The 27,881-nt window shown below is 45.6% G+C and overlaps 2 protein-coding genes across 3 annotated transcripts in view; one reads left to right on the top strand and one right to left on the bottom strand.

Annotated features, from left to right (window-relative positions):
- Positions 1 to 13,720, bottom strand: part of CTNND1 (catenin delta 1) — a 45,070-nt gene extending 31,350 nt beyond the window's left edge. For both annotated transcript variants that reach the window (XM_068988378.1, XM_068988379.1), the window contains exon 1: positions 13,526 to 13,720. The gene's annotated coding sequence lies outside the window, so the exon portion shown is untranslated. The remainder of the gene's footprint in view (positions 1 to 13,525) is intronic.
- A 7,646-nt stretch (positions 13,721 to 21,366) lies between these two features.
- BTBD18 (BTB domain containing 18) lies at positions 21,367 to 27,472 on the top strand. The gene is made up of 2 exons (XM_068988117.1): positions 21,367 to 21,490; positions 25,413 to 27,472. Exons 1-2 carry the CDS (start codon positions 21,367 to 21,369, stop codon positions 27,470 to 27,472), a joined length of 2,184 nt encoding a protein of 727 aa, XP_068844218.1.
- The last annotated feature ends 409 nt before the right edge of the window (positions 27,473 to 27,881 follow it).

Genomic DNA, 27,881 nt, shown 5'->3' with positions numbered 1-27,881 from the left:
GCAGCTCAGGTCCGGGCCCTGGCCAGAGGCAATGGGTCCCCCCGTCACTGGCACAGTGAAGTGAGTAAATACAGAGACCATTCTTTTTAATAAGTAGGTTTCTCCAGCTCCGTACGGACTAAGGCATCAATTGGAATTGCCTGTTTCTACGACGCATGAGACAGGGCGCTCGGGGCTGGTGCACTGGGATGACAGAGAGGGATGGGATGGGGAGGGAGGTGGGAGGGGGGTTCAGGATGGGGACACATGTACACCCATGGCTGACTCATGTCAATGTATGGCAAAACCACTACAATCTTGTAATTAGCCTCCAATTAAGATAAATAAACACATTTAAAAAAGGAATTGCCTGTTTCTATCCTTTTCAGACTCAACAACGTATCTGCAATATATACCGTGAATAACATAAAATAAACATCTACCTCCTTCTATTAGTCCTTCCTTAATTAAATCCTAGAGATCTATAAATAGGAGCAGCACACATAAAAAAAGTCAGGGAAACCCCAATATTAAGAGACGGTCGCCATTTATTTAACTCGAGTGCTAAATGCAAAAGGCACAGTCACAGCTCACACTCCCTAGCCCTCGGAGAAGCTCACTGCCCTGAGACCCACTAGACACACAAAGGCTGCTCTCTTCTCGGTGGAGCCCGGCAGCAGAGCGGCTCTCCAGGGACAAAGAGATTTCACAGGAGAACCACAAAGACATCGCCCCTCTCGGCTCCCCCACTCCCAGCTTTCTCACTTCCTGTCACAGTAGCACCAGACCACAGTCTCCCAGAAACAAACAAATACAAAGTGCTGGATTCTGGGCTGCACGCCAGCCGCATTCCAGGGCATCCTGTCTACCAATCGCCAGCCCGGGCTCCCACTCTGCCCCGTGCAGCTCCTTATCATGTTCAGGGAAAACAACCCTCCTCCCTGCCCCAAGCCACAGGGGACAAAGCTCGGGCCTTTACAAAGATCCTGTGTGAGGACCTAAGGGCTCAGAGGAGCTGGGGCGATTTGCAAGATTCCTTCTTGGCTAGTTTTTTCACTTGGGGGACTGGGGATCTTAAAGCTGCTGCTGGTGTCATACTCAGCTCAGCTGTGTGTGATACATCTCACAGAAAGCTCCATCAAGGCAACCTGATCACCAATCTGAATTCAGTCAGGAGAATACTCGCCCCTGGGAAAACTACTTCAGAACACATCCTCTGTCCTGCTCTCTATCACCCATTTCTACCGTTTTCAAAGTCTTTCAAACTCTTCGCCACCAGCATAAAGCTGCTTTCTAAAAGGCCCCACGGAGAACAAACAAAAGACAGCAGACTCCACCCTGTGGAGAGGCGGAACAGGCACCCGCAGATGCCGGGAGCGAAGTTCTCTATTTCCCCAGGGAGTGAAGCGAGGCCTCCTAGGGGTTGCACAGTAGCTCTTGCAGCAAGAAAGGTCAGCACTAGAAACTCAGCGTTTCCTGCTCACTGCTGCCCCCGGAGCGGGTCGGGGCTGCAGGTTTGGCACCTCATCAGGAAGGAAAGCCTCCCTCCCTTTATAAGGGCCCTCAGCTCAAACCAAGAATGGAATAAATGATACATTTTCCTATTGTCTCATACAAGCCCACTGGGTGTTAGCCTTAAACTCCGAAAGCAAAGATGCACAAAGAAGTCAAGCCCTATTGACCAGATTCTTGAAATCCAAAGTAACACCCTTTGCCCCCAGGGCTCAATTCCCCTTGCATAAAGGTTACAGCACAGCGCTCACAAACCAGGGGGACATTCCGGGCAACTAACGAAGAAGTAATACACTATTATTTCTCATCTTTTCCCCTTCCTTTCTCCTTGGCTGCTAGAAGCTCCCTGTGCGGAAACCTGATTTGGATGGTACATGTTGATGCAAAAAGAGATAAGTCTAAAACAGCACAATTAGAATGAATTAGTCCATATCTGGCTATGATACAACCAGATACAAGGAGATGGGGCAAGCATAGACACAATAATCAAGTCATTCTAGGACTGGACAGAAAAAAAGAATATTTAGCCATATTCACCCTGTATTTCAGACCAGAGCCTTGCCACTGCAAGCTGTATCACTGAGGCACACACAGTTTATAATCTCTTACACAGCACTGAATCAAAAACAGGAATAACTTTAAACATTCGTATTAATTTAAAAGTTAGTATTCTTACCCAATTCTCCTTCATTCATACTCCAAGCCAAATAAATTCGTGGGAGATGGTTATACGAAAAGCAGATAAAACCGCACAGTAGGAGAGTTTAAGATATCTTTTTTTTTTTTTTAAGATACTTGAAAAAACACACACCCCAGACAGAGAACCGGACACACCAGTATCAGTGTTTCTGTTACTCTAAAGGGATACTCAGCAAGTTCTCTGCCTCAAATTGAGCAGGTGAGACAGAAAATGCATGCTGACTCAGAAATACAGTCACCCCACAATGTGAGGGAGGGAAGCAGACCTGTGAAGCCAACTGATCGCAGTTCAGCACGACTTCACCGAAGGCCCCGCTCCTACTCCTCTCCTCTCTCTGGCTGTTTGCAGACAGTCAGAAAACCCACCAAAGAAATAACAAAGAAGTAAGGAGAAAGTCAGTGGAAGGGACCGAGACTTAAGCTGAATATTGAATAGCTGGGAAAGTATGACTCTGTTTTGCTATATAACTTCACATATACCCCTTTCTCTCCCAGTCAGCCCAAAGCAGAAAGAATTGGAAAGAGGGGAGGCAGAGGAAAGAATGTGATTGGGAAAAGGTTTTGCTACATTCCAACTAGCCAACATCCCACATAGCATTAAAAGTGCCCAACAATCCAACCCCACTACTGAGAGTCACTAGGAGTCTGCTAACACACCCAATTCCTCTACCACCCTCCCCCTAAGACCCTGAAAAGAAGCGTAATGGAGATAGCCTGATGAAGGCACCAGCTGTTTCCCCCGCCCTCCCTCCCCCCCCCACCCCGGGCCCCAGAGACCACAGTTCAAACTCACATCAAACACTTAATACAATTGACTGGCCAGTGTAAGGAGAAGCCGGAACTAAAATAGCAGGGAGAGTGCCAACTGGCCCCACTCAGAAGGAATGCTTTCTTGGCTCAATTTAAAAATACGAAACTTGTCATTCACTCCCCCCTGCCCATTTATGCTCTCCTTTCCACAACCTACACCTCAGCATCAAATGGACTTCAGTTTCTTCCCTCCTTGATCTATTTTCAAATGTCAGGGAATACAGGGGAGGTATAAGGTTTAATGTAAAATAATGTCTTGGAGACTGGAAGGCTTCCTGGACTGCAACAGCAAACGCAGCACAAAGCTATTACGTAAGGTCAAGTAGAAAGCAGTCCACACAGCATCCATCTCCGTGTGTTAAGAAGGGAACAAATGCTTCTGCTCTTCCACACTGATATAACTTGACCTCCCAGGCACGATAGCCAGTTAAAGCGCTACTGTGACCAGCCCCTCCCCCAGCCATATTCTGAGTGGGCCAGCATTAGCCAAGGAGGAAGGGAAGGAAGCCGGCACTTCCTTTTCAGACAGGAAGTAACATTGGCCCTTCCTGCTGAGTTCTAAACAAATGGTCCAGCTGAGTTTCAGTGTTAACATCCTCTCCTGAAGTCGGTCCACAATTTCAAAATGGAGAAGGGGAATGGAGATGTGGTCTAAGCTTCCCTTCCCCCCAAGAGGCAAGTCCTCCATCCCCTACTAAGCGCTGGCAGATCCCCCAAATCCAACAGTGACATCAGCCATTTCAAAACAGCACGGGATGCAGAGGCAGAGAGCTTCCAACTCTCCACCGACACCACGAACTAGCCTCCTCCACTTCTCATACTAAGTAACCACCCATCTGAGAAACCATACGGCTCTGTAGCTTAACTCAAAAGTTCCGATTTTGTGGTCCTCAAACCTGAGTGATAAGAATCACCTGGGAAGCTGTTTTTAGAAACATCCCCAGTCCTCACACCTTACTATCTAGGTGCCTCAGAATCCATCTTTGTAAAAAGCTCTCAAAGCAGTTCTGACAGCTGCTGGAACCCCCATCCTGGCCTATCCCTGACAACCCTCTGCCCACCACATTCCTCTCCCAAAAAGGACACTGATTATAAAATACATTATTTGGACCTGCTTTACTGTTCATCAGACAGCTGATTATTCAGTTTGGATTAAAGTTTCTTTGAAAGTATGGAATTAAATATATAAATGGCCAGAATGACACAATACTAAATGCTATATTCCAGGCTCAGAACCTAAAAGGAAGAACTATCTCACTTCTTTGGAATCCTGAGTTGCTACAGTGAAGGATATCCCTATTTATACTGCAGATTGGAAAACCCAATTATTGTTTCAAATGACTCAGTTTCACTTTCCTCCAAGGAACAAAGAGCTATGCCACATTTCCTAAGATTGGTTCCACATTCCATCCCAAAAGAAGTCCGAAGTCCTAAATCTAACATTCAAGACCCTACATAATTTTAGCCCAGTTAACAATATAATAAACTCTGGATTCACGTGTTACCTCTGACAGTTATCCAAGTAAGTCACTTTAACTTCTGCTTTGAATAGCAAATGAATAGTAAGATGTTTTTAGAAGGAGCATAAAGAGAAATATTTCCACAAGGAAGCATGTCACCAGAGACTTAGGAAAGAAGAATGGCATCAAAAGACTTGCTTTCAAGACAACTATAAACATCTGCAAAGCAGCGATTTAAAGCAACTCCAAAATGTGGGGAATCTGATTGCCGAGAGTATTTCCTGCAAGATGATACACAGTTATCTGACCAAAGGAGAAGGGGATAGGAGGGGGAAAAAGTTTCCCGATTGAGGGCATCTCCCAAGGATGATATAGGTAACAGAATGACAACTAGATAGGTATAAATAAAGGGAAGAATAGAGAGTAACCAGGTCAAGCTCTAGGGTTAAACCCCAAACAGAGAGAAACCCAGAGACAGGGACACTCTTTCACTGGAGGACAGACTAGCAACACAAGAAGTCTTGCAAGGGACAGAAAGAATGGGATTCGAGACTCCTCTGGGAACCACCACCCTTTTCCTTTCCGTCACGGGATGCCACAGAACGCCGACCGCCACACAGCTGGTGCCCCTTCAGTCCCACCGCAGCCGCCCAGGCCAAGGGGTACAGCCTGTGTTTTACCACCATTACTGCTTAAACATGTCAATACACGAAAAGGGAAAACAGACATACAGTTAGTTATCAGGACTGATCACATCCTCTGATGTGCAAGACAGTAATATGGATACAGTGGCCTATAATATGGACCCTGAAGCAATTTAATCTCAATGATTAGGGCTGTGAGGAAGCAGGAACTTTTGGTCCAAATGAGCAAAACAAAAAGCAGCAGATAAGCAGGGTAGGCATGATATTTGGTCATAAGCCAAATCAACAAATGTACTAAAAAAAAAAAAAAACCAAAAACTCAATGTACTCAAACGTACTCAAAAAGAAGGCTGTCACTTCTACTGTTCATAGAAATTTGACTCTGTAGATCAGTTGGTGGAGAAACAGATTTCTCTAGGGAAGAAAATTTTGATTTCAGTTTCCACACACACACAAGCTTATTCTAAATAGCTGCATTTCTTTTATCATTCTCCAAGACAAGGGTCATCCACCTATGCGAGTTCCGCTACTTCGCAATTTCTGTGCCGACTGTTCTGCAACGGGACAAAGATGGAGGCTGGGCCAGGCGTCGCCTCAGCTCCTTATGAAGCATACACAAAACACCGCTGTCAGCTGTCGTCTCTGGGGTCTGCAGCGGGGAACACTTCTTTGTGCCGTGCGTGCAGGAGTCCTCTATGGCCTCCCTTCATGCAGCACCCACTCACGGACCTCCCTCCAGGGGTTTGCGGCCCCATCTCTCTTGCCTGCTAGTAACAACCAGTCTGTCAGGGCCTTTGCACTTTGCACCCTTATCTGTGTGACTTCATTCTGAGTTCTTTTAAGTCTCTTTCAAACATGACTTGGAAGTGAGGCCCTCCCTAACTGCTCCCTATTAGAACCACCCACTCCTGCCCTCGCACTTGTTATGCACCGCTCTACATATTCGGCTTTATTTTCTCCCTCAATAGTGTTATCATACTCTGACTTACTGCGTATCTACTTGCTCTTTTAATGCCTATCTCCTCCAACTGGAATGTGAGCTCTGTGAGTCCCAGTCGGTGCACAGCAGGCTCTCGGATCTCTCTCAAATGAAGATGTTTCACTTTTCCAGCGAACGCAAAAAATTAAACTTTAGAAAAGTAAATCAACATTATTTCATTTTTCTTTCCACAAATTTTTTTCTAATTGTGACGTTAGGCCCATCAGTGGGGGTCTCAAGTAGCCTTACCTGCAGACTCGGCTGACCTTCAGCAGGGTAGACATTCAGTGGCCAATTCTCCCCTGGTTTACAGAGCAGTCAGCAGAGAACTAAACAGAGAAGAGGCTACAGAGCTTCCCCCATCCCAACAAAGAAACAGGGAAAAGAAATCAGATTGGCACCAGTTTCTCCTCTAAAACAGATCACTCTATTTTAAAAGTGTACTGAATATACACCAGCTACTTTATTTCAATGAGATTTACTTCACTTGCAATGAAATGGAAACTGTAGGTGCTTTGATAAAAGTACTGAAAAGTTGACCTAGTTCCTATAACAATGCCTTATATCCTCAACCACCGGAATATATTTTGGTTTTTCAAATATAAGCTCCCTAAAACAAATATCTTGACTCCACAAAGAGACCTCTCAATACACAACCGTATTCAATATTGAACAACATGGGAAACACACACAGGACTGATAAATAGCCCATAAGTGACTCACTTTTACTCTTCTGCTCTACTGAATAAAAAATGAGTAATTAGTAAATGTGGGTGATATTTGAAAATGGAGGAAAAAAACAAACCCTAATCTGAATTAGAATTCAGTCTTCTTGAATCATAACAATTAATCCTAATCTAGACCTAACTGAAATAACCAAATTCAGTATCCTAATACTCGAACCTTCACCACATGAGTACAATTCATTCTATTTTAAGAATCAGAAGTTTCTTTCATATTAAGTGTTAGTGAGGCAAAGTGATACCCATGAAGACCACCAACCTAAGGGGAAAAAGACAGGGGGGGCAAAAAGGTAAAGGAGACACCAAATAAAAGAGGGACGCGAACGGAAAGGAGAAACCGTAGGAGAATCAGTGGGGGGAAACGTGGGTCTGGTGCGCAGTGAGTAAGAATCTACCTGCCAACGCGGGGCACGCAAGTCTGTCTGAGCCCTAGTCTGGGAAGAGCCCACAGGCTGAGGGGCGACCAAGCCACAGCCACTGAGCCCAGGGCTCCATGGGCCCAGCAAGAGAAGCCGCAGCATTGAGAAGTCTACGCGCGGCACCTAGAGAGTAGCCCCAACTTGCTTTGTTGCAACCAGAGAAAGCCCACACACTGCAACAAAGACCCAGTACAGTCAAAAATAAACAACTGTGGAGAGCTGGGTGGAGAAGTCATGATAGGAAGCTATAGAGAGCCAACAGAAATTAAGTGTAAAGACTTTCCAGAACACTAGTTTCATGGGTTATTTAGTATGAGGGAAGGAAAAACTTCGGCTGGAAGAAACCAAAATCTTCCAGACAAGGCTGCAGTTAACACATATGTATTTCCCACAGGCCACAGTTTAGCTTTTCCACATATAAGAGCAGACAGACCGCTGTCACAGAAGCACACTCCTCACAGGAAGCACTGAAGAACTCAAAATCTCTACGTCTCCGTTTTGCAAATGTCCCATAAATAAGGGTTGAAAATAGAAAATGATGTTTCCTGAACATTAAAAAGTGAGGTTTATTTCAAGAGAAGACAGTAAAAAAAACCACCTTCATCGCTGCGCAATTGCTTCCTGTACATTCTAAACTAACGTTACCCTACAAAATCCTGGTTGGACAAGTGAGACATCAAGGGAAAGAATCTGGTCCGAAGAATAAAACCCAAACAAACCTTTTTCAGTCCGCTCTCTACCAAGATTAAAGGAAGTTCACCCTTGGATGCTAGAGTTCTGTCTCCTATTGATACAAAAAGATGGGAGAAACTTGTATTGCTGTTTTTCCCCCTAAAGCATCCAAATCTCGTAAGAAATCTGCAGTATACTGCCACAGCTTTGGCTGCCACCAGCTTCTCTTCCCTCACCCACGCCTCGATTTATTCAGAGGTATCCATTCCCACAGCACCCGTATTTTGGACAACCTGCCTCCACAACTTAAAACTTGCCTATCACTAAAGGCACTTTTTGTCTATTTTAAAAAGAGAAAGAAAGAAAAGCCTATTCATCCAGGATACTCATTTATTCTGTAATAAAAGCATCTATATCCACCACAGAGTCTCAGGTCGTATAACACACCTTAAAGGAAACTTAGTCAGACAAATGATGTTTGAATTCATTCAAAGTTATCCATTCTGAGAGCAAAAACGAGGTGTTCCCATGAGCCAGACAACAGCCTATGAATTTCGCATGTATTAAGGCACTTCATCATCACAACAATCCTATGCGATAGTTAATACCATTGTCTTCATTTCACATACAAGGAAATGGAGGCATAGAGCAATTAAACAGTCTTCCCAGGGCTATTTCGCTAGTTACGTGGCAGAAGATTTGAACACAGGCAGTCCAGCTCCAGCATCCTCGCTCTTACCATGCAGACCTGCCCTGCTTTTGTATTTGTGGCACATTTAGATTGGAAATTCCCTGTTTGGTCAGCATATTGATCAAAAAATACAGAATAATAACGCATTTGTGGCAAAATTTTAACGACTGGTGTTAAGGTGAATGAAGGATATACAGGAGTTATTGTATTTCTCTTCCAATTTTTCTGAAAGTCTGAAATATTTTCAAAAGAAGTTTTATCATCCAAAATAGGACATGTTTTGTGACCAAATTACCTGTTGGCCATCAGAGAAGACTTTGAGAAAAGAAAACTCTGGATCTTTACAATGTCCCCACTACATGCCTAATCTAACTGCCCACATCATTCCAATCAGGTTTAAGGACTCACTGGAGAGGAAAATGGCCTTAAAATAGGAAATACTGTCCCTGAACCAGAATAATAAATATTAAGTATTGAGAACAGGGTCCACATTTAACAATCAATAACATGCAATTCCAAGTAGAATGGGGGGGGTTGGACTTTACTTCCAAAAATACATTATACAGTAAAACTAAATACAAATCAACCCATACCCTCATATCCCACTGGAGAGTTCTAACTGAACAGTGGTTCTTCCCGCCTTTGCAATCTACCTGCCAGGCGATATCAATGCCGTCTATTACAAGCCTTGGAGGCAGCTGCGTTTAGGCAGAGCAATCCCTACTTCAGAGTCTCACAGCTTTTAACCGCTTTTGCAAGGAAAGAGAACATGAAATCAAATAGTAATAACCTACGGCTCATTCCTTCAGGCAAATTTCTCGTTACTGTTATTCCTAATTTCCCAGAAAATTAACTTGGGTTCTTACACTCATAAACTTATACACTTTGTGAACAAAATCTCCTAGTTTCATAGCGAAAGCAGTGACCAAAAAAAAAATACAATAATGTCCAAACATACTTTCTTTGAAGCACTAATGTTCAAACTATCATTTCAAGCTTTTTATGTTTTTATTAACAAGTATAAAAACCATTTACTTCCAACACAGCTGAAAGCAATACTTCCCCGCTGCTGCCCTAATATGTTCTGGGTAACCAGTTCCTCCCCTCTAGAAAATGGTTACATATAAGGTTTCAGTGGCTGAAGTTAACAGCTGCCTATAATTTGAAATGAACGTACTAGGATCCTTACTATCTACACTATTATTTGTACTACTTGCCCAGAAAAGAAACAGGATTAAAGAAAAATTCAAATTTTAAACCTTCAATTCTTTCTAAAAACTGTATTTAAAAATGGAAGGTAGGCAATGTATAAAAAGTTAAAACTACAGACTAAATTTCAAAATTACATTGCAGTTTTATTAACCTTTGTTGAACTTCTTCCCATCTCAACTTCCTTTCGGCCTTCCCCACAAAAGTCTCTCACTGATTCCCATAGAGCCTTATTTAACCAAGATTCACTGCGCACCTCCACATATCAACAGGGCTTCCCTGGCGGCTCAGAGGTTAAAGCGTCTGCCTCCAATGCGGGAGACGCAGGTTCGATCCCTGGGTCGGGAAGATCCCCTGGAGAAGGAAATGGCAACCCACTGCACAACCCACCCCAGTGCTCCTGCCTGGAGAATCCCATGGAGGGAGGAGCCTGATGGGCTACACTACAGTCCAGGCAGTCGCAGAGTGGGACACAACTGAGCGACTTCACGTCACGTCCCTCAGTATATCCTGGACACCAAGCCAAGTGCTAAGGGGACACGGAGATAAGGCAGCATCTACACTCAAGCAGGTCAGTATAGGGGAAAAGACAAAAAACAGACACACAATTGTAACACAGTGTGACAGACAGCACTTGAACTACCTGCTACAAACCTCTCCCTGCAAATTGGCAACTCATTCCAACCCAAGTCAGAAAATTCTCTGGAAGAAATTTCACTGACAATCAAATAAAGTTTGAGGCATTCCCAGTAGGTTTAAGAATTACAGGGCAGTAATGATGTGCACATGGAAAGATCCCTATAATAAAGGTTGAGATAATATCCATTCTAACGTATCTAGCTCCTTACAGCTTTCTGGAAAATTGATTTTTTACGTGGACTGCCACTCTCCCTCGGAGCATGCAGGAACTCTAAGCGAGCACTGACCTTCCTCGGATGAAGCACTCCTGCCTCTTGCAAGGGCTCAGTTTAGTTCTGGCTCTTGTTTCTGTCCTCTCTGGAGAACAGTGTTTTAGCGGTTAAATCCACTAACTTTATATAGTCAGAACAGGGTTTAATCCTTGGTCACTTACAAGCACTGAAATTTTTAGCAAACCTCAGCTTCTCTGAGGCTCAAATTCCTTAAAAAACAAAACATAAACCAGAAAACAGACAGAAAGTTACTGTAGGAAATTAATAGTTCATGCAAAATGGTTAGCACTCACTGAGAAAACAAGGTCGGGGGTGGGAGAGGCAGGGCTGGCTCTCAGTGGCAGGGGCGCCAAGCACCGAAACCGGAGGCGAGGGGTTATGCCGAGCCAATCATGCTGTTACTCCAACTGAAGAATGATCTATGCTTAATTTATTTGCATCCATCCTCTCTCACTCATCTCTAGAGATCATCTACCTCATAAACCCAAGGCTGAAATTGCAATTACTCAGAGCTTCTTTTTGAGATTTCCAACACTCCCCATTTTTATCCTAGCTGAAAGAACGCGTTCTAACCCCTTTGGCTCTCCAAAAGGGAACCCTAAGAAAGGAATTAAGACTCTAAACACCCAAAGGAGGCCCCCACCTGGAACACAGACCGTACCTTAGTCTTATAACAAAGAAACCAACAGTACAGAGGAGTCAAACAAGGACAGGAAAATCCGCAGGACTCATGCTCACTCGTCATTTTCTACCCCCAAACCACAGTGAGGAGCGAAACAAGTAACAGATTTGCTTGTTCACACTCTTCCTGTGTGTCCTGGAAGAACCAGCAGAGGTGAGGTAAAAGACGGGCCTTCCATCTTATCATTCAAAAGGCCAATAGCACACACCAGTCACAACAATGCCGCAGTTCCTGGAGACAGTCCTGGACGCTTTGCAACGAGGATGCTCACTGCAGCCATACAAAGCCCAGTGTGTAAAGCTGGACCCAAACCACCACCACTCAGTCACCCAGAACCCATTTTCAAACTGCCTTTGTATTCGCTCAGACTCCCTCATCCCTCCCCCTAAAGGCTGAGTGGGAAACTGACACTCTGGCAGCAACATGACCAATCCTCCAAAGATTCACCAAGAAAGCCCCCTAGGCTGCAGTCAAGGCTGAAGGGAGCATTCGAAAATTTGGAAACGATGTAAGTACAGCCCACAAAATATACACACTGTCCTTTCTCTTTCTTTTTAACTGCACTTGCTATAATTAGATGATCCAGACATTAAAATCTTACTGTAGCCCTTGCATAAATTAGATTAAAAGAAGGGACAAAGTTCAGTTTCCTCTGAAGCTACAACCTCACAAGAATGAAATCATCTTTCAAGAAATAGTCTTGTCCTGGAAAAGAAATTCAAGGAAGTGTTCTAGTCTGAAAAGAATTAAGGGGCGGGGTGGGGTGGGGGGTTCAGAATCAGAGGATTATTATAGATACATGCCAGTTTAAATCTAATAGCAGCTTACATATTAAGGACCATCCTGCTACAATGAGAGCAGTGTCTATTGCAGTTATAATTTTGCAGATGATTCGCATTTTCAAAGGGAGAAGGAAGGGAACATCCAGTTTTCAGCTACCGAGGAGCCGGCTATATGCTTATCTAGTATTTTTGCAGGAATGTATGTGCAAAACAAAAACAAATCTTAAGATTAAACATAAGATATGAAAGCACAGCCATGGGCCTTCAGATCTTAAAAGATTTCTGGTTTCACAGCAAGTTAACCAAATAAAAAATGCACCTCCAAAAAACAACTTTCAGATTGGTTTAAAAATAAGAATTCCCCCTGTTCTTTCGCAAACACACCCTAAACACTAGGGTCTGTATTAAGTGTTTTAGCCTGACCTTTTTTAAATCCCAGCCTCTTTCAGAGAGCACAAAGCTGGAAATGTCTCTTGTGTGCGACTTTACTCAGGTGAGCTAAAGCGCATGGCTAGAGGTTCCTTATCCCTTTAAGCACGCAAACCAGACATTATTGTATATGCAGACTGAACATACAACACCTCCACAAATCTTTGCCATCAAAGGTAGTTTTAGAAGGAAGGGGGTGGCAATCCAGTTACCAAGGGTCTGCTTGTTTTCTTTTACAAGGCAAAGCAGGGAGGCTAAGTCTAGAAGGCGAAAGAGGCTCCCACCCACCACACCTGAAAAAGTAAAAGAGGGATCCACCCAGGAACAGCAGGGCTGAAACCGATCTGGGCCGTTCAAACTCTCCAGGGGAAAAATATCACTATTTAAGCTGCAAAGCTCCCTGCAACTTTCCACTTTCACAAATTTAATGATAAAAGGGAGAAAAAAAAGTTTTGAAACATATGAAGAACCATCTGTATGCTTCCGACCCAGACAAATTCCTTTCCCAACCCACACACAAAATGCCAAAAAAAAAACCAACTTTTGGTTTGGGCTCTGAAAACAGAAGTTTGTTAGCCTAGCCTAGAAAAAAAACACATACAAAGACCACACCAAAATGTAAATTTATGCAACAGCTCTCACCCCTCTGAATCTATTCATCTCCCTATATTAGACCTAGAAGTTTGTTTCTGGGTCTTGAATATCTTCCTTTGCTTTAAATACGATAAAATACCAAAATTCCCCCAAATAAGTAGAAAGAAAAATTAATAATTGTTTAAAAGTTACCCGTCAGCAAAACAGACCCTCTCGTCTTCAAATTCCCTCGGTTACCATAAGACAAAAATTCAACTTGGCTTATCCTGCTTTACCCGTCTATACACATATTTTTTAAAAAGAAACACACCTCAAACGTGGACTTCTGAAAACCACTTCTTTAAGGGAGAAAACCAAGGCTCCGTCAACGCGCTGAGAAAGACAAGTCCAGCAAGGCAGTTGCTTTTTCGCCGCCTCTTCCTCCTTTCAGGATCTTTCCTGCTCTTCTTTCTCTCTCTCCCCCTTTTTTTTCTCTCAGATCCAACACCTAAAATGGAAGTTGCACCCAGCCAAAGGCTAGGGAGCCTGGGTGGTGACAAACTGATCTGGCAGCCCTACCCCCTCGCTTTCCTAAGTGATGTCAGCCCCTGAGAACTTCCAATAGGAGCTAGGCATAAATCAGGGAGCTGATTTTATCCAATAGGAAACTTTATTATAGGAAACAGGGGAAAAAAGCAAGAGGAGGAGAAAAAGAGACAGGGGGAAGTTTTATATATATATTTATATTTAAAGTGGAGACTATATAATCTCTAAGGGATTACTGCAGAGCTGGGAGGGGTCGGGGAAGGGGGCTGAAGGAACCAGGGCCTTCTAGAACGGCATGCCTAAGAACCACGGTTCTCTTTGATGGTGGAGTTCTTGCTCCCTCCTTCCTTTCCGGGTAGGGAAGAAAAAAAGCTGATTTTATTCGCCTGCTGTTATTTGGTTTGTTGCTTTCTACCCCAAACCATGTTCCCACAGGAAGATAAGAAGGGAAGGAGCAAGCAACACTAGAAACAGGGCTACAGTGTGTTGACTGGGATGGTAGGGGATATCTGAGGTAAATCCTCAATTTTATCTTCGTTTAAATGCATTTGAGTTAATTAGAAAAACAAATACTTCGACTTAACATTTTTAGCATCTATACTTTCAACTGGGCTTTCCCTGTGGCTCAGCTGGTAAGGAATCCGGGAGACCTGGGTTTGATCCCTGGGTCGGGAAGATCCCCTGAAGAAGGGAACGGCTACCCACTCCAGTGTTCTGGCCTGGAGAATTCCATGGACTGTGTATCCATGGGGTCTCAAAGAGTTGGACACAGCTGAGCTACTTTCACACACATACATACTTTCAACTAGAAGGAAGCTGAATCCACTAGGCTGTTGAAGAAAATCAGTCTTCTCATTTGCCCCAAATCAAAATAATGTGGGCTTGAGGGGCCTCGTAAATGATATCCCATAAACAAGTGATATATTTGGAGACAACAGCACATGTAAGGAAAAGGAGCTCTCACATCAAGAAAGTTCAATCCATTTGCGAAGTTCGGGCTTAAGGAGGTCTAGTCCATGCGCTCTCTTTCTGCTCGACCTAAATAAAGGATTGTAACAGGTATTCTTCTTCTCTTAAGAGTTATCTTTAATATGTTCTTAGACTATTAGGCCATGAAGGGCAGAGATTGAAAATTTTTTTATGCTTACAAAGAATATTATATTATGGTCATTAACTATATGAAAATGATAATGATAAACTGAAAATTTCCTCTTTCTTTCTTACTGAAAAATCTAAAAATCTGAAGACTGCTACCAAATGAATCTTCATAAAGGTTTCATAATTTAAAATAGTGGTTAAGAGCATTAGGTTCTGCAGTAAGGCTGACTGGCTGCACCCGTTTCTGCTAAGTATACCTAATCAAGTAAATGGGCATACTGCGTGGCCCTCCAGGGGGCGCAGTGGTGAAGAATCTGCCTGCCAATGCAAGAGACAGGAGAATGGGTTCGATCCCTGGGCTGAGGAAAATCCCCTGGAGAAGGAAATGGCAGCCCACTCCAGTATTCTTGCCTGGAGAATCCCATGGACAGAGAAGCCTGGGGCGGGCCACAGTCCACGGGGTCTCAAAGAGTCGGACACGACTCAGCGAGCAGCACACACATGCTACACACTGCACCCCTGGAAAAGTTATAGAGCTTCTCTGTGACTCAGTCTCTTAACTGTAAGTGGAGATAATAACTATATCTCCCTCATAGGACTGTTAAAAGAATTAAAATACACATAAAGTTCTTAAAAGAATACATGGCATACAGTGTAAACTCAGTAAGTTATGATTATCAATATCTACCCTGGCAAAAAATTTTCAATAGCTCACCATTGCCCCAAAATAGCAACCAATGATGACCCATCCATCATGTAAGGGACTTTGCACTCATTATCCCTAACTTCTAAAATACCACCATGGAGATAGTATTACCACCATTTTACAGATGAGAAAATCAAGGCTCAGCAAGGTTTAAGAAACTTGCCTGAGCTCATCCAGCTAAGGAGTAAACCCTTATCAGTCTAACTCCAAACCCATGCTATTTCCATTACCTTACACTGTGGTCAGGATAAAGGCCAAGCTCCTCATCTGTTTTCAAGATCCATATTTATTCATCCAATACATTAAAGTAACATTTACTAACCATAATCTGACCTTCCTTATCTATCTAAACTGGAATTCCACTCCTCAGTATGAAAGTGCCCTTCTAATCAGGTTTATCTGATTATTATCCACCCCCTCATATTTGCTCTACAGTCTCATAGACCCTCTCATTTGGTCTAATGTGGCCAAAAAGAACTTCTCTCCGAAGCGCTGGAAGACCAAGCAGACATCACAGCACCTATCTGATGGGCTTTAAACAAACTAGAATGGGAAATGAATACATTTGACAAAGAAACAAACAGCCTTTAACTCTCATTGCCTAAGAATCTTTTCCAATTACCTTATCACATCTTTCACCTCTGCTGCTACTGCTGCTGCTGCTAAGTCGCTTCGGTCGTGTCTGACTCTGTGCGACCCCATAGACGGCAGCCCACCCGGCTCCCCCGTCCCTGGGATTCTCCAGGCAAGAACACTAGAGTGGGTTGCCATTTCCTTCTCCAAAGCATGAAAGGGAAAAGTGAAAGTGAAGCTGCGCAGTCGTGCCGACTCTTCTCGACCCCGTGGACTGCAGCCTACCAGGCTCCTCCGTCCATGGGATTTTCCAGGCAACAGTACTGGAGTGGGGTGCCATTGCCTTCTCCCTCTTTTACCTCTGCTTTCCATCTGTTCCTAGTCCTGTACAGCAAGTTTAAAAGCCAAAGATGACTGTCAAAGGAAAACAACACCAGAAATCAACCAGTTTGTTGATTCACTGGTTCCTAGATGAGAGCTATTATCTAGAATAAGCTATGATTTTCTAGAGATGGATTAGTCTCGTTTCCTTCAAACCATCACTAACAGATTGCAAATATTTTGACTTCCTTCCTTCCTTCATGCGTATGTGTCTGTGTGTTTTCCTGTCTCCCCCACCAGAAGATAAGCTCCATGAAGGGATAAAAATTATCTTTCTAGTGTATCCCCAGAGCTCAGCCTTGTATATCATATTTAGCAACACACGAATAATGAAGTCTGCTGTTTTACTAGTTAAATAATCCTGGACAAGTCATTTAACATTAATGAATTTGTAGATAACATTCAAAATAAAATTATATACAAATTTTTGACGTTTGACAGAAAACAGCAAAATCCTGCAAAGCTATTATCCTTCAATAAAAAATAAATTTAAAAAAATCATATACAAATTTAAACAGTTAACTCAGTGCTGAAAAGTTGTTAAATTTATCCGAAACAGCCATCTTCAAATAAAGAATCATAAGGATTAACACTCACTGAGAGAAAAACTGTTTATACTCAGTGAATAGAAAAGAAAATAAAAAGACGTGTTCCTTTTGGGTTATTCTGGACGCCTACTGCTCATGCACTCTTCTAGAGGTCACGGACAAGGAGACAGACAAGTACCCTGCTCTCAATAAGTCTGCATTCTACCTGGGTCAGGGGAAATTGCAGAAGGTTAGCAAATAAGATGCCAGCTGGAACACTATGCAGAGATGAGACAGACTGATGAGAAGGACCTGTGGCTTGCTCTAGATTGGATGTCAGGGACAAACTCTCTGGACAAGTGACATTTAAGGAGACATCTGAATGGTAAGAAGCAGCCAACCTTGAGAAAATATGAACAATGGTAACTACTAATGCCAAAGCCCTAAAGTGTGAGCCTGAAATATACTGGATCCAGCAGAACATGTTGGAAATGAGGGAGGTGGAGGTGGGAATCAGAGTATAAAGGCATCTATAGGTTAGAGAAAGGAGTTTTGATTTTATTCTAGGTGAAAGAAAGCCTGTGGAAATTTCAAACTGCCGAATGACATAATCCAATCAACATTTTGAAAAGGTCTGGCTGCTTATGTGACAAATGGATTAAACTAGAGGGAAGAGTGAAAGCAAGGAAATTAGTTTGAAAGTCAAGTTGCAGTGATAGGGAGCTGACTACAGTCGTAGCAGTAAAAATGGAGAGAAATCAATGGATGTGTTCAGAGGAAAAGGGTTGTTTTTCTTGGAGGCTTTTTTTCCCCCTTCCTTTTTTCTGTTTTTCATTTGGTGTTACCGAATGGAAGACTACATTCAGTACTCATTTTTACAACTCTGAGTTTAACTTCTCCACCCACAACCATCATCACATACACACAAAGAAAAGATATCATAAACTGAACTATGAAATAAAACTGTACTTTAAAAAGAAATGTTAAAATTATTATATAGGGCAGAGCATTGTGCTGTGATGACTTTACTTCTAAAACAGCCTAAAACTATAAATGCCAAGGAGAAGAAATTTTTAAAAATCCAACTCCAAAAAAAAAAAAAACCACACTGGCTACGCATACAAAGGAAAACAAAACATTTTTTACTTCTTTCTCTGCTCTGATGGCAACACATTACCATCCTAAGTTTGCCATTTTTGAAGCCTTGGGTAGGATGGCCATTTTTCATTCCCTTTATAACACTGACTAACACAAGATTTAACTAAACTGTTGTTGCATTTAAAACAAACAAACAAACAAAAGAAGTGAGTCCTCTCTACCTCTTGAAAATTAGTCTAATCCTGATAACAATATATTTCTGAGAAGATGCAATATTTCTATTTTCTTGACAAACGCCATAGAATCACCTACGGTGGCACCGCACCTGCCGAGTCAAGGCTCCATTTCCACAGTAACAAATGCTGCAAACAAGTATTGTTCCGTTCTTTCCCCTTGCTTGCTTGCGTGTGTGTGTGCCCGTGCGTGCGTGTGTGACGCGCTGGCAGCATCTAAAAATCTGTCCTCCTTCTGCTAAGTTTTATGTCCTTTGACGAACTGCTACCTCTTAAAAGTCTGACAGCAACCCCAAATGTCGTTCTGTTCCTTGTTTCTTTCGTCATCTCAAGGGCAGGGAGCTCAAACTAGGGAAAATATTACCTGACTTGGCAATCCATGCCCCGCCCCATATTTCAATCAACCACCTCAGATCCTTTTGAAAAGATGTAAAATAGCAATCAAGATACACTTGAGCGCCCAGTACTATTCACCCTTCTCCGCTTTGTCCCTGGACAGGTTCCCCGTCTCTCAGGTACCGTCCTTCCTGCCTCCGGCCGCGTGACCGCACCACACTTTGTCCCCAGTGGCGTTGGATTTGGCAGGCTCCGTCCAGCGCAGGACGACACCGGACAGCTACCTGAAGCCAGGACCCAGGTCCTAACACGCACCGGGCAGAGAACTGCTGTGCGGTTCCGACGCGGCTTGGCGTGCTCTCAGAATGTGTGATCTCAAGTTCACTTAATTTTTGATCTCATCCCTGAAAACAGCGTGTTTCCGACCAGGAAGTGCGCTAAAGACCTCAACACTCGCGATCCCTCCGGATGGAGAGTTCTGCCCCCCGCCTCGGGTTATCAGGTCTTCCCAGATGTGGGTCTGGGGTGGAGTCTATGACAAACCTGAAATCAGGAGTTAGCCCAGGAATCTCGTTCCAGAACATCCCTGGCCTCAGGAGCCACCTAGTGTGAGACATGTGGGACCTGGTGCGACCGGCGCCACCCGTAAGCCTTCGCCTCCATCACGCCTGGGGCGCTCTTAGCAGCACCGAGGCTATTGGCAGCCTCCTCCACGGGAAGCCAGAGATGTCCTCCCACCTCCTTGGAGCCTCTTTTCCATTTGTTTTCGTCGGGTGCCAAGGATGAGGCCTGCTCCTACAGAATCCCGCCCCGGCGGGCCCGCCCCCTGTCTCTCCTCGTGGGACCCCTCTTGCCCCCAGCCCCCAAGTCCCTCGAGACTTAGCTTCCCGCCCAAAGCGCCCCTCGCCCTGCGATTGGCTGTCTGAGGGGCCTTGGCCAATGCGGGATGACGTATCGCCCGGCGTCAACCTGCGAGGCTGGGGGAGGAGGAAGCACGTCGGGTCCGCGACGTGCGTGCGTGTGGTGCGCGCGGACGGTGGCGCGAGGTGTGTGGTGCTGGCTGCGTGGCCTCAGGCTTTCGCTGTCACCCCCCATCCTGGTGCACGCGTGTGCCGGGGCCCGCGGCAGGACGAGGGCACTCGGGGGGCGGCTGCAAAGCCCTTGCGACCGGAGGCGACAGTGAAGGCGAGCCTTGGATTCGGGCCTCAGGGACCCCCACGCTCCATTCCCAGAAACCTTCGCGCCCAGAGGTCTCTCTTCAAAGGAGTTGGGCCCCGGGCGCCCGGAGCTTGTGGAGCGCCCCGCTTTGCAGGGCCTTCCCTGAAGCCCTGCGTTCTCCGCTCCGCCAACCCCGATTCCTTTGGTGTTAGACAGGGAAGGGGACCTCAGGACGTTGTGCAGCTTTGCTAAGCCTCCCCGCGCCAGGCTGGAGTGTGGGAGGAAGCAAGGCAGGCTGGATCGAGGACCCAAGCACCGAGACGACCGCAGCATCATCTCCTCCCGCAGAGCTATTCCAGGTTGGGTCTGGGGGCAAGGCCCAGTGCTGGTGGGTCGGGAAGTCTCCCCCAGGGCCTACGTTTGGGCCCTTGCACCCGCTCTCTGGCTGGGATGGAATGGAACCTACAGTTTCTTAATTTACCTTTTCCACTCTTTTCTTTACCGATAGTTTGACGTGAACCTGCATGCCACGAAAGGAAGGCCACCTGTGCAGCGTGTGGGGATCTCGGTGCAGAAAACTGGAAACGTGGTAAGCCGGAAGTCTGGATACCCAGCTTGTGTTGGGAAGGGGTAGAATCTAGCATAATCATCTCTGCTTCACTGTTAGCCAGATAGTTAACCGGATTGACAAACCTAAAGACTAAATTCTGTGCCAATTTCCAGGCGGAAACAGGCTTCCTTTGGACAAGAACGTCTGAACCAAGGGTGGCAGTCTTATTTCGGTTGGAGGCCTTCTCACCAAGCCCAACAGCTTCTCTTCTTTGCCGTGCACCCTCTGCTGGTTAGTGTGATAGAGTGAGCTTGGAGAAAATAAGGCGTGTATGACTTCTTAGAGATCATTTAATACCCAAGAAGTGTTTTGTTAAAATGTGTTAAATGTGGGAAGTACACCCATGAAACTCAGAAATGTGATGCTCAGGAAGAATATGAGTAGTCGGCACCATAGGAGTTGAGTCCCTGCTAATATGAATGACGAAGGTTTAAGGATAACAAAAATTCCATTTTTGTAGTGCTAGTTCTGTGCCAGGCACTCACAGTGCTAAGCAGCTTGGTAGAAATTGACTCATTAAATTTCTCAAACAGCCTTATGAGGTTAGTACAGGACTGTTATACTTCCCATTTCCTAGTTAGATCAGAAAAGTAAGAGTCAGAGAAGTTAGATCATTTGCCTGAAATTATATAGCTCAGCTAATAAATAACAGAGCTGAGATTCAAATCTAAGACTATCAATGAGCTCCCACCTGTAACCACTAGGATATTCTTAAGGTACACTTGGGGGCACAATCCCTGGATTTATGGTTCCTCAATTCATGCTTTTGTCTCTTACTTTCAAAATTCCCCTGTCATCTTAAACATGAAAAGAAAAAAATTAGGTATAACCATGCCTCTGAAAGGTGTTATCTCACCCACAGGAATCTGATCCATGAAAACCCAGAAAGGTTGTTAAGAGACCAACATGTGCTCTCCTGCCAGTCCCAAAATCCTGTACAGGAATCCCCGGTTCCTCCGGTTAGCTTTTCTGCAGCTTTATCACCAGCAACAGAGTGGTGTGTTCTGTGATGTCCTTCTGCAGGCAGAAGGTAAGAGACTAGTAGGGACTCAATTGAAAACTCACCATAGACTAAGAGAAAATGATTTTAGGGCCAGGCAGTGAAGGACAAAACCAGGAATGTGTGTAATGATTGCCTTTGAGTCCTATTTGGTAAAGAGCTTCTTCTAGGACGGGTACATTTCTCAAAAGTGAAAGTGAGATTATACTCCTCTTTAAAAAAATGAACTAATTATAAAGCTCCGTAAGTGTAGAAATTCTATAAAATGTGGATAATATGGTAGTGGGGTGATTGTGAAGGTTGAGTTTAACATATGTAAGACACTTAGAAAGGTACTTTTAATGTTGTACTAAGCAGAATGTAAGTATCAGATGGTCCTATTACGTACTTTTCTGCTTCCTTTTTCATTCATTATTTTGGGCTGCGCTGGGTCTTTATTGCGGCGCCGGCTTTTCTCTAGCTGCGCCGAGTGGGTACTGTTCATCACAGTGTGCAGGCTGCTCGTTGCAGCGGCTTCTCTTGTTGCAGCGCATGGGCTCTAGAGTGCACGAGCTTAATAGTAGATGGGTCCCTGGGCTCTAGAGCACAGGCTTAATAGTATGGCTTACTTGCTTCTGAGCATGTGGGATCCTCCCAGACCAGGGACTGAACCTGTGTCTCCTGCATTCGCTGGCAAATTCTTTACCACTGAGCCACCAGGGAAGCCCCTTTTTCCTATCGTCTTGCCAAGCAAGTAACTTCATTTCTTGGCAGTTCACTTTCTTCATTACCAACATTGTGTAACACTCTCCAGTTTACCACGTACATATAGTATAGTTTAGTTTCTCATCTTGATTTTTACTGCAGCCTTGTGAGATAAAGAATATTGTTGTATGGTTCCAGTTCTACAGATGTGTGAATTGACACAGTGATTTAAGTGACTTGCCTGTTGGTTCTCTTAGTAAGAGTGGCGTTTCATTCCTTTATTCAAAGTAAACCAAGAAAGCATACTGTGCTAGCATGGGCACATAGTATATGAAGATAAAGCCCGTCCTTGCAAGGAAACCGTATAAGGGGGAGATATTCCAGTAACCAGTGCATTCACATAACTGGGCTGTGTAATAAATAACACTGGGGTAGATACAGGCTGCTACAGGAGCGCGAAAGAGGCACCTACTTCACAGACCTGAGGAGGTTGGGAGATGGGGGTTAGGGAGATTTTCTTGGAGGAAATAACCTCTTAGATGAGTTGTGAAGGACAAATAGACGTAGGAAGAAGTGGGGAAGGATTTTCCCAGGCAGAGAAAACAGCATGTACTGAGATTTAGAGGTATGGACCAGAGGTTTGCAAGTGGTTCATTATGGCTAGAGCACAGACTATAAGAAGTATTGATCAGAGCTGTTGCTAGAGAAATTAGCAGGTCTGAAGTGTTATACCAAGGAAGTTGGTCTTGTCCTCAGAACACTGGAATTACACTTGTAGATTTTAAAGAAGAAGGTCATAACTGGTTTAGAAATAGCACTCAGGCTGCAATGAGGGGAATTACTAGATTGTTATTGAGTCCAGATAGGGGCTGTTTTGGGATCCAGGAGAAAGGGAGCTGTGGCCTGAACTAAGGCATTGAGAATAGAAAGAAATACATGGTTTATGAGCTATTAAAGAGAAGTATTTAAGAGGTATATGGATGTGAAAGTTGGACCATAAAGAAGGCAGAGTACCGAAGAATTGATGCTTTCAAATTGTGGTGCTGGAGAAGACTCTTAAGAGTCCCTTGGACATCAGGGAGACCAAACCAGTGAGTGCTAAAGGAGATCAACCCTGAATTCATTAGAAGAACTGATGCTGAAGCTGAAACTCCAATACTTTGGCCACCTGATGCGAAGAGCTGACTATTGAAAAAGACCCTGATGCTGGGAAAGATTGAGGGCAGGAGGAGAAGGGGACCACAGAGGATGAGATGGCTGGATAGCATCACTGACTCAATGGACATGAGTTTGCGCAAGCTCCAGGAGGTAGTGAAGGACAGGAAAGCCTGGTGTGCTGCAGTCCGTGGGACTGAAGAGAGTCAGACACAAATTAGCGACTGAACAACAGCAACAAAAAGAATTTACAAAACTTGCTGCAGTTAAGAACATAGACTAAGGTAGCCTTGGGTTCAAATCTTGTCCCTGCTCCTTCAGTCACTCAGTCATATCCGACTCTGCGACCCCATGAACCGCAGCATGCCAGGCCTCCCTGTCTATTACCAACTCCTGGAGTCCACCCAAACTCATGTCCATTGAGTCGGTGATGCCATCCAACCATCTCATCCTCTATCATCCCCTTCTCCTGCCCTCAATTTTTCCCAGCATCAGGGTCTCTTCAAATGAGTCAGCTCTTCACATCAGGTGGCCAAAGTATTGGAGTCTCAGCTTCAACGTCAGTCCTTCCAATGAACACTCAGGACTGATCTCCTTTAAGATGGACTGGTTGGATCTCCTTGCAGTCCAAGGGACTCTCAAGAGTCTTCTCCAACACCACCAAAACCCCACCAAAACCATCAATTCTTCGACTCAGCTTTCTTTCCAGTCCAACTCTCACATCTATACACGACTACTGGAAAAACCATAGCCTTGACTAGATGGACCTTTGTTGATAAAATAGTGTCTCTGCTTTTTAATATGCTGTCTAGTTTGGTCATAACTTTGCTTCCAAGGAGTAAGCGTCTAACTGTAATTTTGCACATTGTGCCACAGTTTACTCATCTGTAATAACAACTACCTCACAAGGTTGCAGTGAAGATTAAAACTAATTCTGGTAAGAGCCTTAGGTGCCTGGCACATAATAAGGACTCAAGAGTTATTAGTGTTTTTTTTAAAGAAAACTTAATATCTGATTGGATGCAGTGGGTAAGAGAAAAGGAAGAATCAAATATGACTTCTAGTGTTCAGGCCTGGGCCATTGGGTGAATGTGTTTTCTTATTTTGAAGTAAAAATCAGGAAGTTTTGAAGTGTGGGGAATGGTGAGTTTACTTTCTAGAAAGGTTGCATTGGAGGTACTTGTGGGACATCCATGTTGTTTTGCAGGCTGTGGCATGCTTAGTATTTCAGAAGAGCTATCTGGGCAGGGTTGGATCTGAGAATTATCAGCAAGCTTTTGCTAATGGAAGCCATGGGAGAGGGAAAAATTTCTCCAGAAGTGCCCATAAAATGAGAAGGTGGCTCAGGACAGTGGATACCAGGCAGTGGAGAGATTTCAGGAGAATGAGCCCTGACTGAAAAGTGAAAAGTCGCTCAGTCATGTCTGACTCTACGACCCCATGGACTGTAGCCCAACAGGCTCCTCTGTTCATGAAATTCTCCAAGCAAGAATCCTGGAGTGGGTAGCCATGCCCTCCAGGGGATGTTCCCTACCCAGGGATGGAACCTGGGTCTCCTGCGTTGCAGGCAGATTTCTTACTGGTCTGAGCCACCAGGGAAGCAAGCTTTCCTGATTATCCTGATTATCCATATCCAAAGCGCATGATCTTTTGATTAGATCACAAGCAGCTTCTGTACAAATTTTTAAACTCTTGGGTGAGTCAAAAACATTTATTCAGCAAGTGTTTGATCCCCTACTTTGTGTCAAGTACTGGGTATTCTTCAGTGAGTCAGACAGACAGTCCCTGTCCTTGGAACTTAGAAGTTTAGTGAAGGAGATGGACAATTCCAATGCAGATAGCTGGATGCTGTGATAGCTACAGCGCAGCTAACCCAGACGGGATGGCAGAGGAGGGGTGCGGAAGGCTTTCTGAAAGTCTAAAATAAGCCTGTAAGGATAAAAACTGAGTTAGCTGGGTAATGGCAGAATGTTCCAGGTAGGCAGAAGAAACAGATTTCTCCTACTTGAACCTCCATGAGGGAAACAGAAGGGACGGTACATTCAGGTACAGTGTCTGTTTAACCCACGAGCGTGCCAGTCGGCCTGAGATAAATACTTGGGTTTCCCTCCAGGTGAGGCAGTCCCGGCCCATTGCTGCATCCTGTCAGCCTGCAGCCCCTTCTTCACAGAGCGCCTGGAGCGGGAGAAGCCAGCCCAGGGTCGGAAGGTGGTGCTTGAGCTGGGGGGCCTGAAGATCAGGACCCTGCGGAAGCTGGTGGACTTCCTGTACACCTCCGAGATGGAATTATCTAGGGAAGAAGCCCAGGATGTGCTTTCCGCAGCCCGCCAGCTCCGTGTGTCTGAGCTCGAATCCCTCCAGCTAGAGGGTGGGAAGCTGGTGAAGGCCCCTCAGGGTCGAAGGCTGAACAGGGAGTGCCTGCAACCTCCCAGCCCCGCGCCAATCTCTGCCAGGGTGGTGGCTTCCAGCCGCCGACCTCGAGCCCCCCTGCCTGTCACCCAGGTGCCCTGTCCTCTCGGGGCAGCGAGACTGAAGTCCTCGGGGAAGGAGGAGGGGCCCCCGGAGAAGAATCACCGACAGAACCCGGAGAACTCATCTGGCACTCTCCTACTCAAGAGGAAGGCCAGGGCCTGCCCAGCTCCACAAGAAACAATCGCTTCACCATCGAGCCACGGTCAGGGACCTAAAGAGAACAGGAGTGACCGCACCCTCGGTCCTGTTGCACTCTCCCCACCCAGCTTGTACCCCTCCGTCGACGAGCGACTCCTACCCAGGAAGATCAAGCTGAGCCGCTCAAAGCCATCTCCCGATGTCTGTACATCCAAGCCTGCCAGCCTCCTCAGTGGAGCCAGCTCAGTGCCCACAGCCCCTGGCCGGCGTCTGTGGCGGCAGAAGAGTACAGATAAAGAAGCACCCGAGGACAAGCAGAAAACAGGGCGAGCCAGTCCCCTCGGGAGCAGCCCAAGCGCATCGGGTCTTGGGAAGACGGGTGGGAACAAGAAGAGGAGCCCCGAAGCCAGGGCCCCACACCCGGACTCTGCAGAGGAGGGGCAGGTTGGGAGAGTGAAGCTTCGCAAGATTGTCAACGGGACCTGCTGGGAGGTCGTTCAGGAGCCTCCCCTCAGAATTTCTCAAGATAGCCCTCAAATCCCAGAACTCAAAGACTCAGGAGAGCTTCTGGGGACACAGCCATCCCCAGGTAAGGAGCTGGACCTGTCGTCCGCAAGAACAAACCTGTGTGAGGACTCACCCGTGTGCTCCAGGCTACAAGACATTCTGCTCTCTGCGGGCCGCTCCCCAGACCACCCAGTGGAGAAGTCCAAGTTTGGGTCCAGCCCAGAGCTGGTAGGGAAGGAACCTGGACTGGACATGGACTGCAGAGAGTCCTACACGTTCAACCCAGCCCTGCTCGGGCAGCCCTGCGAAGCTGAGGAGTACCGCATCACCAGTGCTGCCGCCACCAGTGAGCTGGAGGAGATCCTGGATTTCATGCTCTGCGGCTCTGACATTGAGCCGCCTATAGAGTCTCTGGAGAGTCCCCGGGCTGAGGGCTGCAGGACCCCGAGTTACCACCTGACAGAAACAGGCAAGACCTGGATTGAAGGGGAAGAATGGTGTTTGCCGGACGTGGAGCTCTGGCCCAGGGAGCTTACGGGACTGGAAAAGGAACCTCTTGGTGAGAACAAAGGGCCAGCTGAGCCCTTCAGCCCCCTAGACCTGCCCTCTGAGAACAAAGAGCCAGCTGAGCCCTTCAGCCCCCTTGTCATGCCCTCCGAGGTAAGTGAGGGGGAGGTGTTTTCAGTGGGAGGCTCTTGGACTCCAGACCTGGAAATTAGCAGCTCCCAGCCACTGGAAGGTCAGAGAGACAAACTTCTCCACATGGACTCCCTTGACCCTCCCCAAAGGTCCTATGGAGACCTCTCGCCTCCCTGTTCAAACTGGGTGGACGCTGGCCTGGAAGTGTCCCTATCAATGGATGAGGTATTATACCCAGCTCCAGAGGCAGGCAAGGAGGGATCTGGCAGCTCTGAGTGGGCGGGTCCACTTCCTGCCAGCCCTGAAGAGGAGATTGATGTAGGCTCACTGTCAGAGGGGATTCTACCCACGAATGTTCTCTGCGTGTGGCCTGACCCTTCCTCAGAGTCAGAAACGGAGGTAGACATACTAACGTAGTAGCAGAGCGGGGAGGGCAGGCCGCAGGGACTGGGAGGGTGGGGCATGCTGGCTGAGAGAAGGTCACCGCCAGGCCCGCACACGCCCCTGTCCTCTTAGCACCAGAGGCAGGCATACCCGTAGCTCTCCTTCCCTCTGCAGGCTTTTGGAGCCAGGGAGAAGTCATTCGATAGGTAGAGAATTATGAACTTGAATCCCCTTACTTCTTTTATAATCTTGTCTTCCAGTTAGTGACAAGTGAAACAATAAACTGTGTGGTCACCAACTCTAGTGGGTCACAGGTGACAGCAAAGCCAGTCTCCGCGAGCAGCAGGCATCTAATCACTAGTACCTGGTGTGTATGGCTTAGTCACTGCCGGCATGGGACATGTAGCCAAAAGCTCCACGGGGCTGGGAAGGTGTCCTGCAC

Source organism: Capricornis sumatraensis, chromosome 16 (genome assembly GCF_032405125.1).
Source record: "Capricornis sumatraensis isolate serow.1 chromosome 16, serow.2, whole genome shotgun sequence".
NCBI classification, from domain to species: Eukaryota; Metazoa; Chordata; class Mammalia; order Artiodactyla; family Bovidae; genus Capricornis; species Capricornis sumatraensis.
Note: the sequence above shows the minus strand (reverse complement) of the source record. Positions and strands in the feature narration are given on the sequence as shown.

Coding starts and splice junctions, on each gene's coding strand:
- BTBD18 (XM_068988117.1), top strand. CDS start 21,367: ATGTGCTCTCCTGCCAGTCCCAAAATCCTGTACAGGAATCCCCGGTTC. Junction 21,491..25,412: donor TGTCCTTCTGCAGGCAGAAG/GTAAGAGACTAG, acceptor GTTTCCCTCCAG/GTGAGGCAGTCCCGGCCCAT.